General features: G+C 42.6%; 1 protein-coding gene across 1 annotated transcript in view; it reads left to right on the forward strand.

The window, feature by feature from the left end:
- The first annotated feature begins 1,404 nt into the window (after window positions 1–1,404).
- lama4 (laminin, alpha 4) overlaps window positions 1,405–13,333 on the forward strand; it is a 33,447-nt gene continuing 21,518 nt past the window's right edge. Inside the window, exons 1-13 of the mRNA XM_038726517.1 lie at window positions 1,405–1,974; window positions 7,095–7,196; window positions 7,302–7,429; window positions 7,525–7,605; window positions 8,011–8,225; window positions 8,674–8,774; window positions 9,832–10,012; window positions 10,476–10,559; window positions 10,702–10,853; window positions 11,583–11,693; window positions 12,094–12,205; window positions 12,397–12,561; window positions 12,799–12,992. Of these exons, the coding sequence (XP_038582445.1) occupies window positions 1,867–1,974; window positions 7,095–7,196; window positions 7,302–7,429; window positions 7,525–7,605; window positions 8,011–8,225; window positions 8,674–8,774; window positions 9,832–10,012; window positions 10,476–10,559; window positions 10,702–10,853; window positions 11,583–11,693; window positions 12,094–12,205; window positions 12,397–12,561; window positions 12,799–12,992 (1,734 nt within the window). The 5' untranslated portion in view covers window positions 1,405–1,866. The remainder of the gene's footprint in view (window positions 1,975–7,094; window positions 7,197–7,301; window positions 7,430–7,524; window positions 7,606–8,010; window positions 8,226–8,673; window positions 8,775–9,831; window positions 10,013–10,475; window positions 10,560–10,701; window positions 10,854–11,582; window positions 11,694–12,093; window positions 12,206–12,396; window positions 12,562–12,798; window positions 12,993–13,333) is intronic.

A 13,333-nucleotide genomic window follows, 5' to 3' on the forward strand; every position in this document is an offset into this window, starting at 1 on the left:
CCAGCTGTGTATTTGAGCACTATGTTACTCCGTGATAGCTAAACAAACACAAAAACACTGTGTGTGCAGGGACGGATTGTTAGTGTGTTTTCATCCTCCTGCTTTTATGCACATCATCAATTTGCATCAAATGCATCAAATCTGTCTGGACAAGGACACTGTGATGTTCCTTACCTGTCCCTAATGTGTAAAACAAACATAAATGCCATATTACCATGGTGTTTTACACTGGGTTATCCATTGTTTGAGGTTTGACTGGCGTCACCTTTTCAAACCCTGTTCCTCTGCAATGGTTTAATGGCATTTAACTAGCTAGTTGGCCTAACTTTCTGAGTGGCATACAAACTTCAGTCCTACCAAATGATTTAAAGGGACATACATCTTAACTAGCTAAGGTTGCATAACCAGGGCTATATGTGGGTTTGTTAAAAAAGGGGGAAAAGCATCCTTTACCAAGTGCAGAGGATATAGCCTACTGCTGACGTGCTCCAGTCAGTAGCGCAGCCCAGAACTTTACAGCTCACCTCCTACCAGCCAGCTCTCAGATGTCAGTTAACGTCTTTCATGGGAAACACCACCCCAGAGGCTCGAGGCTTCAATGCTGTTTCTACAGATGTTTCCAAAAACTCACCTATCTGCTTTTGGAAATTTCAGAAAATAGCTGCAGTAACATTTTAATGTATAAATCTGTAAAATAAATAACTACAGTATGAGTGAGGAGAATTCAAATTTCATTTTGACTTTAACCTTGGTTTTGTTCAGAATAGTAAAGATAGTCCTGGCTGAGGCCTTGTTTTGCTCTTGTGAGAATGACATCTCTGCCATGCATAACTGGAATGTGACAACCTGTTTATTCGTCACTTGAGACATATAACTTCCACATGGTATTATGGGCTAGCACGACATAACTTGGACATATTTGGAACTGCTTACAACATGGTCTTTGTGGAGAAGTCAGAACTGTCTTTGGACCTATGTGACATGTCTGCTTAGATTCATCAGTTAATCATGTGCTCAGCAATTCAGATCTTAGGGAACTACTGTTTTCAGTCTCTGACAAGACATCCTTTGTGCTGGAAATGTCACACTTCAGGCACTTCCTGTTAAGAGTCTCACACAATATCTGTAAATTTAGCAGCTTTTGATGGTCTGACCTTGGAAAACAAACAGAAAGCTCATGTCTGGGGCTCCGTGGTGGAGCTGGGCCAGGATTTAGGAGCAGCTGTTTCTTTTCTGCCTGCGGAGTGCAGAGTGAGTGTTGAAGCTTTCAACCCTCTGCCCACCCTGGCCGAACAGGGGGAGGGGGAGGGGGAGACCAGAGGGAGGGGAGCTGCCTATTGAGCCCAAGGTGAAAGGGTGCCTCGGTCCTGCAAATGGAGATGGGGCGCTAACACTCAATCTGACTCTGTCAGTCAGGGGGCGAAATATGCAGTTTGGATGGGTGCACTGTCTGACTCAGGCCTGCCTACTGCTCAAGAGACAGAAGCCCTCTGTTGCTCATTTGCCTCTCTGTCTGTCGTTCTTTCTCTCTTCCCTCTCTCACTCTTTCTCTCAGTTTCCAGTCTTCCCATCTGTATGTGATTTAGACACAGGCTCAGGGGAGAGGCAAGTCTGCTAGGAGAGAGGAATCAGGGCAGGGACAGAGGGAGAGAAAGGGAGGAAGTCTACACAAGTTTGTTTTACAGGACTCAGCCTGGGCCGGGACTAGGCGCAGTGCCGCATCTGGAGGTCAGAGCAGTGGAAAAGTGAAGCCAACGTGTGCAGCCGTGCAAGAGGAGCTGCCCAGAGACTTTCCTACAGCCAGGAGTCGCTGACAGAGACACAGACAGAGAGGGGATCAGTGCTCTACTGGGCAAACACACAAATATGGCTGCTAAATCTCTGTCCTGCCTCTGCCTTCTCTGCATCCTCTCAGGGATTTCCTATCCAGCTTCTGCCGCCAGGCTTGGGGAACAGCAACGATCGGTGCTGAAAGTAAGACAGATTTGGTTTTATCTATTTTTGGCTGGTAAACCGTGCATGCTAGCACAGCTATGTTTAGTTTCTGACTTTTTCTACCTACTTCACATGTATGTAATTAGGCTGATGACGACGTACACAAATGTTACGGTGAAAACTGTAAAAGGTGAGGCAGGTCTTTTTGAGGGGGATTTGTTCTGGCTGACTGGAGAGCTCTCAGAGGACTTCTATGTGTCTCTCTGGACGTCACAATGGTCCTGCGTGTGTTTATGCGTGTGTGTGTGTTTATGCGTGTGTGTGTGTGTGTTTGTTCCATCAGAGGTATCCCAAGGCGAAAGTTCACATGGGCTCTGAGTTACTGTCTCCACCATTATCATGCCCCCCCAGCAAGTTCCCTAATGGAAACCAGCTGCCAAATGTTGAGCAACTCCCCAGAGAGAGAGAGAGAGAGAGCACAATAGACAGCAAGGGCATGAGAAGCCATACAGGACCAATGTTCCCTTGGCTTAGTATAGCTCCAAAGGAAATGAGTTTATCTATTTTGATTTAAAGTTATAAGTCATTATATCAAACCCATGTTTGAACTTTTTATGGCCAAAACACTTTCCATAATCACCATTCAATGTGGTTGCATTCCATTCCACATTTCAACATTTCATAACAATACAGGAAGTAGTGTGTCCTTACTGTAGCAGGGTGGTGAGTAAGGGTGTGGAAGTTGCCGGGGTGGATGAGTGAGACTGGAGTTCACATCCTGTCACAGACCTTTCCCTAGCTTTAACCACATTTATTAGTTGCCTACCACTACCATATTTTAATTGCCATAACCAACATTGTTTCCCTAACCTTATTCATACCATGGTTGCATGTGAAGATTTTGTAGAAAGCTAAATTAAAAAAAAAAAAGGCTGGCATTGAAGGTAATGAAGGGTTTTGTCCAAGATTGACATTCTTGTCAACCAATAGGGTTGTTATTATTAACTCAGTTGTAAGTAAAACCGCAAAATATGTCTAATAGATGCCTAATTTACATATCTAGAACGAGATTGATTGGTTGATAGCCTTTCTTTCACAGTTTTGATATCATCGTAGTCATCACTGTTGCACCTGGATGCTTTTGGGGATGATTTGTGTCTATTGGCCCTATAGAACTGAACTGGACAGCCTTGATTCTTGGCAGCCAGTCAGTGTGAAGAAACATCCTGGGAAAATGGGCATTAGGTTAAAAATGTGGAGAGAGAATGAGGTGGTATTAAATCCCTAAACTTAGCAGTGCTAAAACAGTGCAATTTAAACAGGTATTCCTTGTTTATTTTCGGCTGTACATGTTTATTTCTCAGTGTTTTTCTGAGTTGAGGGTCATCGGAGAGGAGGCCTCACCATTGCAGCCAGACTGTCTGTGCACAGTTATTGAGTCACGATGAGATTCCCATGACCTTGGATCTGTAATGTCTTGAGGATGTTCAGAGGAGTTAGCGTGAATAAATCCAGTGTCTGAACCCCTCTTCAAGGTCAACTCTAAGTACAGCAGCCAGCTGCAGTTGAGAGGCGAAACGGAAATGAGACTCAACCTTCGAGCTTTAACATTTAATCTACTTAATTCTCTCTGGGAAAACTCTGTCAGCAGGCAGATGTACATAACTGCCAACACCACAACAACCAGGACACAGGCGTAGGACCAAGTGCATTTGAAAGTTACACTGAAAAAATTATGAACACACTTTTGTTTTTGCCCCCATTCATCATGAGCTGAATTCAAAGATCTAAGACTTTCTCTATGTACACAAAAGGCCTATTTCTCTCAAATGTTGTTCACAAATATGTCAAAATCTGTGTTAGTGAGCACATTTCCTTTGGTGAGATAATCTATCCACCTCACAGGTGTGACATATCAAGATGCTGATCAGCATGGCTATTGCACAGGTGTGCCTTAGGCTGGCCACAATAAAAGGCCACTCCAAAATGTGCAGATATGCGTTCATTATTTTGTTCAGTGTATCTTTATAAACTAACATTGCAGAGATCTGTCAGTCATAGAGGCTTCCCATCCCCACACACACTGCAGGGAGAGGGCATGGCCACAGTGTGTTGACATTGGACAGCACTCCTCTGCTGAGCCAAATCCTGTTTTTGTGCTTGATACCAGCTACATTTGTTCAGCTCTGTATCGCAGAGATGGAGCCTTATGGTCCGTCCTGTATGCATTCAACACTCAGGAAATACAGTGATAAATACTGAAAATCAGAGCAGAGCATTGGAGAAGGCAACTTCACATGAAAACAAAGAGAGTCTAAATAACATGTTGAATATCATCTTTGTTCTCCACTGTCGTAGGCACAGCCGGAGACCCGCAGAAATAGTTCACATTGCTGAGTGTGGTCATAGTTGGCAGAAGGCTACAAATGTCAGTTAGTAACCATTAGTTCAAAATGTGGAGCAATACTCTTATTTGTTGTTTGAGAGAGTAAAATGAGAGGATTGATATCAACTTTATGTCTGTGTAAGTGCTGAGCTAGATTCAGGACTAGAGCCTAGCTTAAAAACTAAGTGCAAGATAAAACAGCTATGCTAAAAGTAAAGTTCACTAATGAACATGTTGTATCTTGTTTGTTTCACTCAGTGGTTCTCAAACTAGGGGCCATGACAGGGAAGGGGGGGGGAATATTTATGGGGAAAAAATAGAAACAGAATGGTGTTTTCATGCTAGCAGGGCACAGATCAGCGACAGTTATTCGCTAACACATTTTGGGAGGAAACACAATCAGATAACATGTCCTGACTCCAGCTTCAAACTTCTCACTCTCAGAAAAAATCCTTTTAAAGTTTTTTTCGCAAGGATTAAAAAGACCTTCAAAAAGACCTTCAAAAAAACCTTTTGAAGGTTTATTTCCAGAAATGTTGAACTATTCCTATTAGGTCCAGAGCTTAAATTACAAATGCTAGCGATTACGACACCATGTCATCCAAACATGGGCAGAAATGTTATTTCACCAGCTGCTAGGTGTTTACTTGAGACGCATTCCTCTCATTTTAGAGAGTTTAAAGAGTCCATGTCCTACCTCAAGACTATCTGCTGCATCTCCCTCTAAGCCTCAACTTTCTGCCCTGTGCTCCCCTGTCTATACACTCCGCAGCTGTTTGTCACACTGCTAATAGGTCTGAACCTTTTCAAAACCCTTTTAAGTGGCTTCACAAATGGTAATACTTCAGGATCTCAGTGGTTTTCCCATAAACCTTTATTACTCCCAATGGCTTTAACCACCATTTGGGACCAAAACTAAAAAAAAACTTGCACCAAAGTTATTAGCATCTTTAGCTGCATTTCCAGGGTGTGTTTACATGGAAAATTGACACATTGAAAGTTTATATGGGAATGAGGGATGGGTCTGGTATGAGAGTATGTGAACTTAGGCTTAGTAGAAGCCACAGGAAAAGGGCCTGCAAGAAGAATCGGTGCTGCTGTTGACAGGATGTTTGAGATTAGCTACAGAGGCATGCCTTTGTCTAACAGCCCGTCCGTGAATAAATCAAAGGAAAATGTGAATCATTAGTAAGCATACAGAACTGTAAGTCTGTGGAATGTTCCGTCTTCTGGCCGTTCTGGATGGACAGCATCAATGTCCAGTTGACTGAATGGAACAAGGAGGTCAAACTATGGAGGTCTTACAGAGACTGCTGCAAACAAAGTGCTATTGTACGCCTCACTGAATGGTGCTACTTTAAATGTTCAAAGATTTTTATAGAGTTGTGTGTGTGTGTGTGTGTGTGTGTGTGTGTGTGTGTGTGTTTGTGTGTGTGTGTGTGGGGGGGGGGGGGGGTCTGAACTGTGACATCACATCATCCTGAGAAACTGTGGTGAACACACATCAAACAGGATGCAGGACAGAGAACTGCTGCATTTCTGAAGACTTTCCTCCCATCTCACTTGGTGCAGTTTTAATAAGTCAGTCAAGTTTTTGACCTGAAGCATTAGGGTCAATGCTTACATATCATGTAAAAGGTTTTTGCGTTGTTTGGTATGTTACTTGGGTGTATTGGCAGTATAATTCATGTATATTATATCTTGATTAAATCAAATATAGCTTTCAAAATTCCTCTATTACCTGCTGTCCTTACCAACTATAATCCCTTTCAGACATGGACAGATGGCTATTCTAGATGTGTTGTCGGGCACATTGAATTAGCTTTAGTTATTTAATCTAGTAACTTAGTAACTTGGTCTTATGCAATGTTGAGCTATATAATGATATAATGGCAAAAAACCCAAGAGATTACTAAAATAAGTACTATGTTATTTTTATTCAGCTTAGTTTAGGATCAAAACATGAACCTGGCTTAGTGGCCCCCTGAAGATTTGGGCCCCTGATCTTGTGTCTGGTGGGCCTATGCTTGTAGAGCTATTTTTGTCATTCTTAGTTCAGGCTGAGCTTTGCAATACCAAGGAGTTGAAGAATCTGTACGTTGTGGAAAAGTATAGCAGGTTCACTTGACTGGCAATAGTGCCCTGCGCCTCCATTGGAAATACATTATTTTATGGCTTTTGTGTGAACATTCACATTCACTATTTGAGTCATTATGCATTTTAGCTTTCCTGCATTTTTTGCTTCATGTGCTGAGAGGATTATTTCCTCGACCTCTTACAAAGCACAGGCTGGTTCAGGAACAGTTGTAGGCCTATAAGCCCCACTGACACATTGTATGTGTTTTTGGACAATACAAATAAACTTGAAGTAACTTGATATTGACCAAAAATGGTACTGGAAGAGGTACATGTGTACATCTGCAAGTGTGCGCCTGTAGTTAAGTGATGCCTGCCATTTCCTTTGTCAATTAGTCACTTTATTATTTACTTTGTATTCTTGCTTTGGAATTTGGATTCACAATGAGCATTTTCCTTGTGCCATCCTTAGGAGAAAATATTAGCCAAAAATGTGCTTTCAGTCCCAGTTTTCAAAAGGAGTGAAGGCAGTCTACTTAACATATTCGCTGAGAAAGTCGGAACACAGAATATGCCTGCAGTGCAAATGGCTCATGTGTCTTAGAAGACTTCAGACTGAATCATGCTGTGGGAGCTTATACCACAGTTTTACTTTTTTTCACTTAAGTAAGAATTTATATTTCTGCTCCCACTGTAGGTGTGTGCAAAGGGATTTTTCCTGAGCGAGCAAAACTTGTGCTTACCATGTAACTGCAAAGGCCACGCAGACTACTGTGATGACATCACTGGAGTTTGTAGAGTAAGTTTCCCTACATTGATTATTGTTCACTGTAAGTATCAGAGTGAACAAATCACATTAATGTCAGGAATATGGTGCCATCAGTTCTAATATTCTCCCTTTCAGAACTGCAAGGACCACAGTACAGGTGATTTCTGTGAAATGTGTGAAGATGGTTACATGCTCGCTCTCAGCCTGGATGGACGACACACCTGCCAACCCTGCGCCTGCCCCCTGTCTGTCCCAACCAATAAGTAAGCCAATCTGTTCTTCTTTCTGCAGCCACAAGACTGTGTCTTGGCAAGCAGTCGGTAATCTCTGAAATACTTTCCCCTGTGTGTCCGGCCAGCTTCGCAGTGCACTGTGACAGAGGAAGTGCCATTTTGAGGTGCAAGTGCCAAGAGGGCTACGCTGGACATTTTTGTGAGAGGTCAGTGCTGCGACAGCTTTGACAACCAATAAAGAAGTTATAATAAATCCAGCGTGAGCAAGTATTCTCTCTGCGCACATTCAATAAAAACTACAGATTACTGACTGAGGTGGGCAGAACTTCACAACAATACAACAATCATACAAGCAGTCTATGTTTTCTTACAATAGTTACAGTGCAAGCCACCAGTGAATGCCTGCAATATGTATCTATCCAGCAACTATTGTATGTTCTCTCTCCACTGAAATTACAATAGCAGCTGTTTCTTTGTGAAACTTCCATTAAAATACCTTATTATAAAAGATCTTCTTCATGTGCACTGGAAATCAAAGAGAGTACCCAAAGGTGGATTTGTCATTAACTTGTTCATTTGTAACATGCAGTGATTCAGCCTTTCCCCTCCAGGTGTGCTCCAGGTTACTACGGCAACCCGATGGTGATTGGTAATTCCTGTAAGAGATGCGACTGTAATGGCAACTCCGACCCCAACCTGATCTTCAGTGAGTGCCACAACATCACGGGCCACTGCCAGCACTGCTGGGGAGACACCGCCGGCGCCAACTGTGAGAGGTGTGCCCCAGGTTTCTACGGCGACGCCATCAGCGCCAAGAACTGCAGAGGTGGGGGCAACGAGCAAACTACAAGAGATGTTTGATTCATATTTGAAAGACTCATAATGTTAAGAAGTGCTTCCACATTCAAAGGTTATACTTGAGTGTACATCACAGGCTGACCAGTCAGCATGAATGCATGAATGAATGATGTACAAGAATAGCGTTGTATAAAATATCTGTTTTGACCAAATATTTATTTGTATTTCTACTCCCTGATATCAAAATGATTATATATGTAGCAAAAGTTACCGCTGATCTACTTTGTGGTGTGCATGTCATCCTGAAGCTGTTCAGTGGGAAAAAAAGACCAGTCACAGGGTCACAGTCCAGGATCAAGGATTACCATATGCTTTTCGAGGTCCTGCAAAGCCTAAAATAACCCTCTCCACTCTGCTCATGACATCTTTTGACCTCTAATGTTGTCATCGTTGCATGTGTCCTGTGTCTGTCGCAGAGTGCGAGTGCAATAAATGCGGCACCTCTTCATGCGACGACAGGACAGGAGTGTGTCACTGCAAGCCGGGCGTCACCGGACGATTCTGTGACCAGTGCGAGGTGAGAGGAACCATGTGACTCTGCCCAGTCCAGTCCAACTGGTACTTCTGTGTGAGACTTAAGGATTTCATGTGAAGAAGGATTAAAGGGCCATTCTAGTTTACTACAACCTGGGTCATATTTACCTGGTTTTGGCCATTATTTCTATGGGTAATACTCACACTATATTGTTTTTATAAGTGTAGTGGTCTGTGCTTCTTGAAGAGGTGAGTGAAACTGAAATTAGATCCATTGTAGCAAAATCCAAAAATCAGACATCAACCAGTAGTGATGAGAATGTAATAAAAGCTATATTTTCAATCTTTCTTTTCAGAATGGGAGATACACGCAGCTTTACTAACTACAGACCAGTGTCCTTGCTTTCATATTCCAAAGAGCTTAAACTGTACAAAAATAAAATAAAAACTTCTATTGGAAATAATGAAAAAAGTATTTAGATTTTATTTAGATCATTACTATCTTAAGTTCTAAAGTTCGTATGCATGGTGTGAGAGAAGTAGTTCTAAATTGGTTAAGCAGCTATAACAGAAACTACGTACAGTTACAAGTAATACAGGTAAAAGTTTGAAGACTGAATGTGGAGTCCCCCAAGACTTGGTTTTGGGGCCTAAACTTTCCATTTTGTATTTTAATGTCAAGTGCAGTTTGTGCTGTTTGCTGATGACACACATGTATTTGGTTCAGGAGATGAATTAAAAAAGCTTTAGCAGAGAGAATTGTAAATTTAATGAACAAACTTAAAAGATGCTTTGATAAAAATAACTTTATGGTTTCTGCAAATCAAACAAAAGATAAAAATCCTTGAAAGATAAAATTTGAAAGATAAATTTTGTTTTGGTGTGACATGGAATGACAAACTCATGGAAATCTCATGTAGCACATGTATAAACAATATTTCAGTTTTTAACAGAGATAGAAAGGATGGCCAACACTGCCTAAATAACACCCCCAGCTATAATAGACTTATCCTTTAAATAATGCACAACAATATGTTTCAAAATACACTTGAACAGCCAGATACTGGGATCTAACAGAGTCCTTCATTTTTGTAATCTAGGAGGGCTACTCTGGTTTCTCCAGCTGTCAGGGCTGCCGGAGGTGTGAATGCGGGCCAGCTTCCATTCGCACCACCTGCCATCCTCTCACCCACAGCTGTCCGTGCCGCCCAGGGGCCGGAGGTCGTTACTGCGAGCGCTGCCTGCCAGGCTACTGGGACTACAGCCCCTCCGGGTGCCAGAGTAAGTCATCTGTCCATCATATGACATGTCAAATGTTCTTGTGGTCTTTTTTGAAAAGATGCCCCCAGACCACTTGTTTAATGCAGATAATACTTTTCCAGAGGAAAAGGCTGTACTGAGTACTCACGTTCCCACACCCACTAACACAGTAGTGCCCATGATGTCAGAGAAGCATCTGCAGAGAGCTGTGACCCTGTGGCCGGAGAATCTCTGCAGAGAGCTGGATGACTTCACCATGCAGCCTAACTTTATACACACACACACACACACACACACACACACACAGCTCCTAAAACCATCAGTCCCACACAAGAGAGGCCACAAGACAGATGTGCAGGCCTCAAGCCAAAATACCATCTGTGGGTCTTGATATATTTGACCTGTTTCTAGCTGAACAAGAATTTAGGCTGATGTGCAGAGGGTTGTCTTACACTGTATGATGAATTGCATCTGCTTTTTACAGAGTGTGACTGTGAGAGTGGCCACTGTGATATGCATACAGGAGAGTGCCTGGCAGAGGCTGCAACAGTCAACCTGTGCAACATCAGTAAGTGGAGTTAACAACTGTAGCAGAGATAGAATGACACTACTACTACTACTACACTGCCAGTACAGTTTTGAAATGAACAAAAACAAATTGTTTGGAATTCGAGAACTGTAATCCACTTTTCTTTTTTTCTTCTTTTTAGGTTGTGATGAGTGCATTTGGCATCTGATTGGGGACTTGCAGCTGTCCAACAAGACACTGGACCAGCTGAAAGTCGGAGTGTTGAACATATCCACCGGTGCTGCGGCCAACGACAGGCTCAAATACTACAACTACACTGCTCATCGACTGCAGGTACACACACGTAACGGGATTAATGCAGATGAATTAAAAGACACGTTAAAGCTGCAATAATCAACACTGCATCAAAGGACAATGTGTCATGTGTAGAGACAAACCCCACATCCATATGTTCCACAACTCCGAGTTTCTCTTCAGCTCTACAGGTGATTATTTCTTCAGACAAATGTACTTATTGTAAGTCGCTTTGAACAAAAGTGTCTGCTCAATACCCTAAATGTAAATTTACAGAAAATATTAGCCTCTTTTAGCTCACTGTTTTGGTTTTATGACCAGGTCAGCATGCAGCAGCTTTCAGCAAACAGCTCTGACCTTACCTGTTTAGCATCAAATCAGAAACAACTTTAGTGACTAGCCAGTGGAAGTGTAGAGTTTAGCATCAGAAAACAAATCTATTGATGTGGAAATCCATGCAGAAGTATTTATAAACTATGGAAGCAGACTCAATAAACTGTGGGAACAGATTGGGAAACCGAGCACGGCAATTTCTGAAGAGTTTACAAACCCGTGATGACCCCCCCTTTGGCCAAAACAAAAAAGATGAATGCAGCTTTAAATGTAGGAAACATGGCAGGTAAAGATGAAGTGGGTTCACAGAAAAAGTCAATTGAGGCACAGATCAATCCTGTGTAACAGTGTTTTCTTTTTTCTTTACACTACGCTGGGCTTTTCACACTTTCTATAATGTGGTCAAATAAATGACATCATTTACTTTGCTTCCAGGCTCAGTTTCATGGCTGGAGAAACAAGTCTGATGTGATGAAGGCCCAGACTGGGGAGCTGGAGGAGGCCACAGAGGCTGTGGTGCTGGACATTAAACAGTTGGGAGAATCGGTCAGAAAACCATCATTTATAATTTCATGTACTTTAACCATTTAAGGGAAGTCTATAGATTTTAAAGGGCTTTAGAATTGGAAGCCAAAATTTGTTTCCCTAGTAATACATTTAATTTTATTTATTAAAACTCCTATCCTCAGAACTTTACTAAAGATGTTTCAGATTGCTCAGCTGCATGTCCTTGCTTCTATACAGTCAATCAAATCCATTATTTAGACTTCAGGGATTTGACAACATAACACAGCCTACAAAAGGTGGACCTGACATGTTCCAGTTAATTTAGACCTAGTCAAATCTTTGTACAGGACACCTGAGAGTCCCAGCTCGGTCTTCAGAAGCAAACGACTTCAGCCTCTGATTGATGTGTCATTGATTAGTTATTGTGGTGGTTTTCCAGGAGAGTGTGGTGAAGACTCTGGGGAACAAGCTGGAAAATGACACGCTGGAGACCATCACTCTGGCTGAGCAGCTCAGCACGAACCTCACTGATCTCAACGTGCGCATTGAAGGTACCAATAAGCTCTACTCGGGTGCAACCAGCTCTTTTGTCCTGTCAGTGTTTCCCGCAACACATTAAATGCACAGTATCTTAAGAGTGCTAAACTGTTTAACTATCAAACCATTTGGCCTCAAAGCCTAGACTTCTACAACCTGGGTGACTTGTGAATTTAGGTTCCTAACTCATCACATATGTGCACAGAGATGATCCATGACTGGGAGCTGTACAGTGTTTACCAGGATGTGGATCCAGAGGTGGTCAGACGGAACACTGAGGTGGCCCAGGGAATGGTGACCTGGATGAGGAAATTAGATCTGTCCCCACGAGAGCCCATCGCCACTGACGAGTCGACTGAAGCCCATGACTGTGAGGAGATATACAGAAGTTCCCATAACAACAACAAAAGAGCACAAACACAGCATTCTAGACATGATTATTTCTTGTTATCATTATTGTCATCATTGTGGTATGAAGTCAAAGCGCTCATGAAATTGTATCAAAACGACTCTTTGTCTATCATTATGGTGGAGAGTGAAGATTAAACAAAACTGACCATCACATTCAAACCCATTTAAAATAAAATAACAGAGGTTGTGTTTTCAGTGCTGAGGCGTATCCGTCAGCTGGAGAAGAAGTTAATGATCATAGACGGCCGCCTCCCGCCTGTCAGGGAGGTCCTGTCCCGCTTCTCCACCAAGCTTTCAGATGCCCAGGGTTTTCTCCAGAAGGCAGCCAGCACCATACAGGAGACGGAGGACCGCAACAGAGCCAGCATCCTGAAATTCCAAAGGAATGAGGTGAGTTCCCATGACCCCCCCTTGTGCCGCTCCCCTCTCATCTCCTCCGGCTCTTTCTGAAAGCATGCGTGCATTAGTAAACAGTCCTGTTAAAGAGCTCACAGCCCTTCCTCCCTGCTGTGAGGAAAGTGTTCTGGCATGGAGATCCTCCTCTAAGTGCTGTTTGCTTTATCTCTTCTTACAGTGTTGAGTTTCGCTCACCCTAAGGTACCTGGCCTTAAAAGACACAAGAAGAGCCTATCCTTAGCATGCACTGCACAGTTGGACAGGGGGGAGGGAGAGATCTGGTTGTTGTTTGCCAGGCCTGTCATAGAAGTCTATTACTTGTGGTATTTTTTAAG

Source organism: Micropterus salmoides, unplaced genomic scaffold (genome assembly GCF_014851395.1).
Source record: "Micropterus salmoides isolate LMB-PRFRI ecotype aquatic unplaced genomic scaffold, ASM1485139v1 Ms_hic_scaffold_18, whole genome shotgun sequence".
Lineage (NCBI taxonomy): Eukaryota > Metazoa > Chordata > Actinopteri > Centrarchiformes > Centrarchidae > Micropterus > Micropterus salmoides.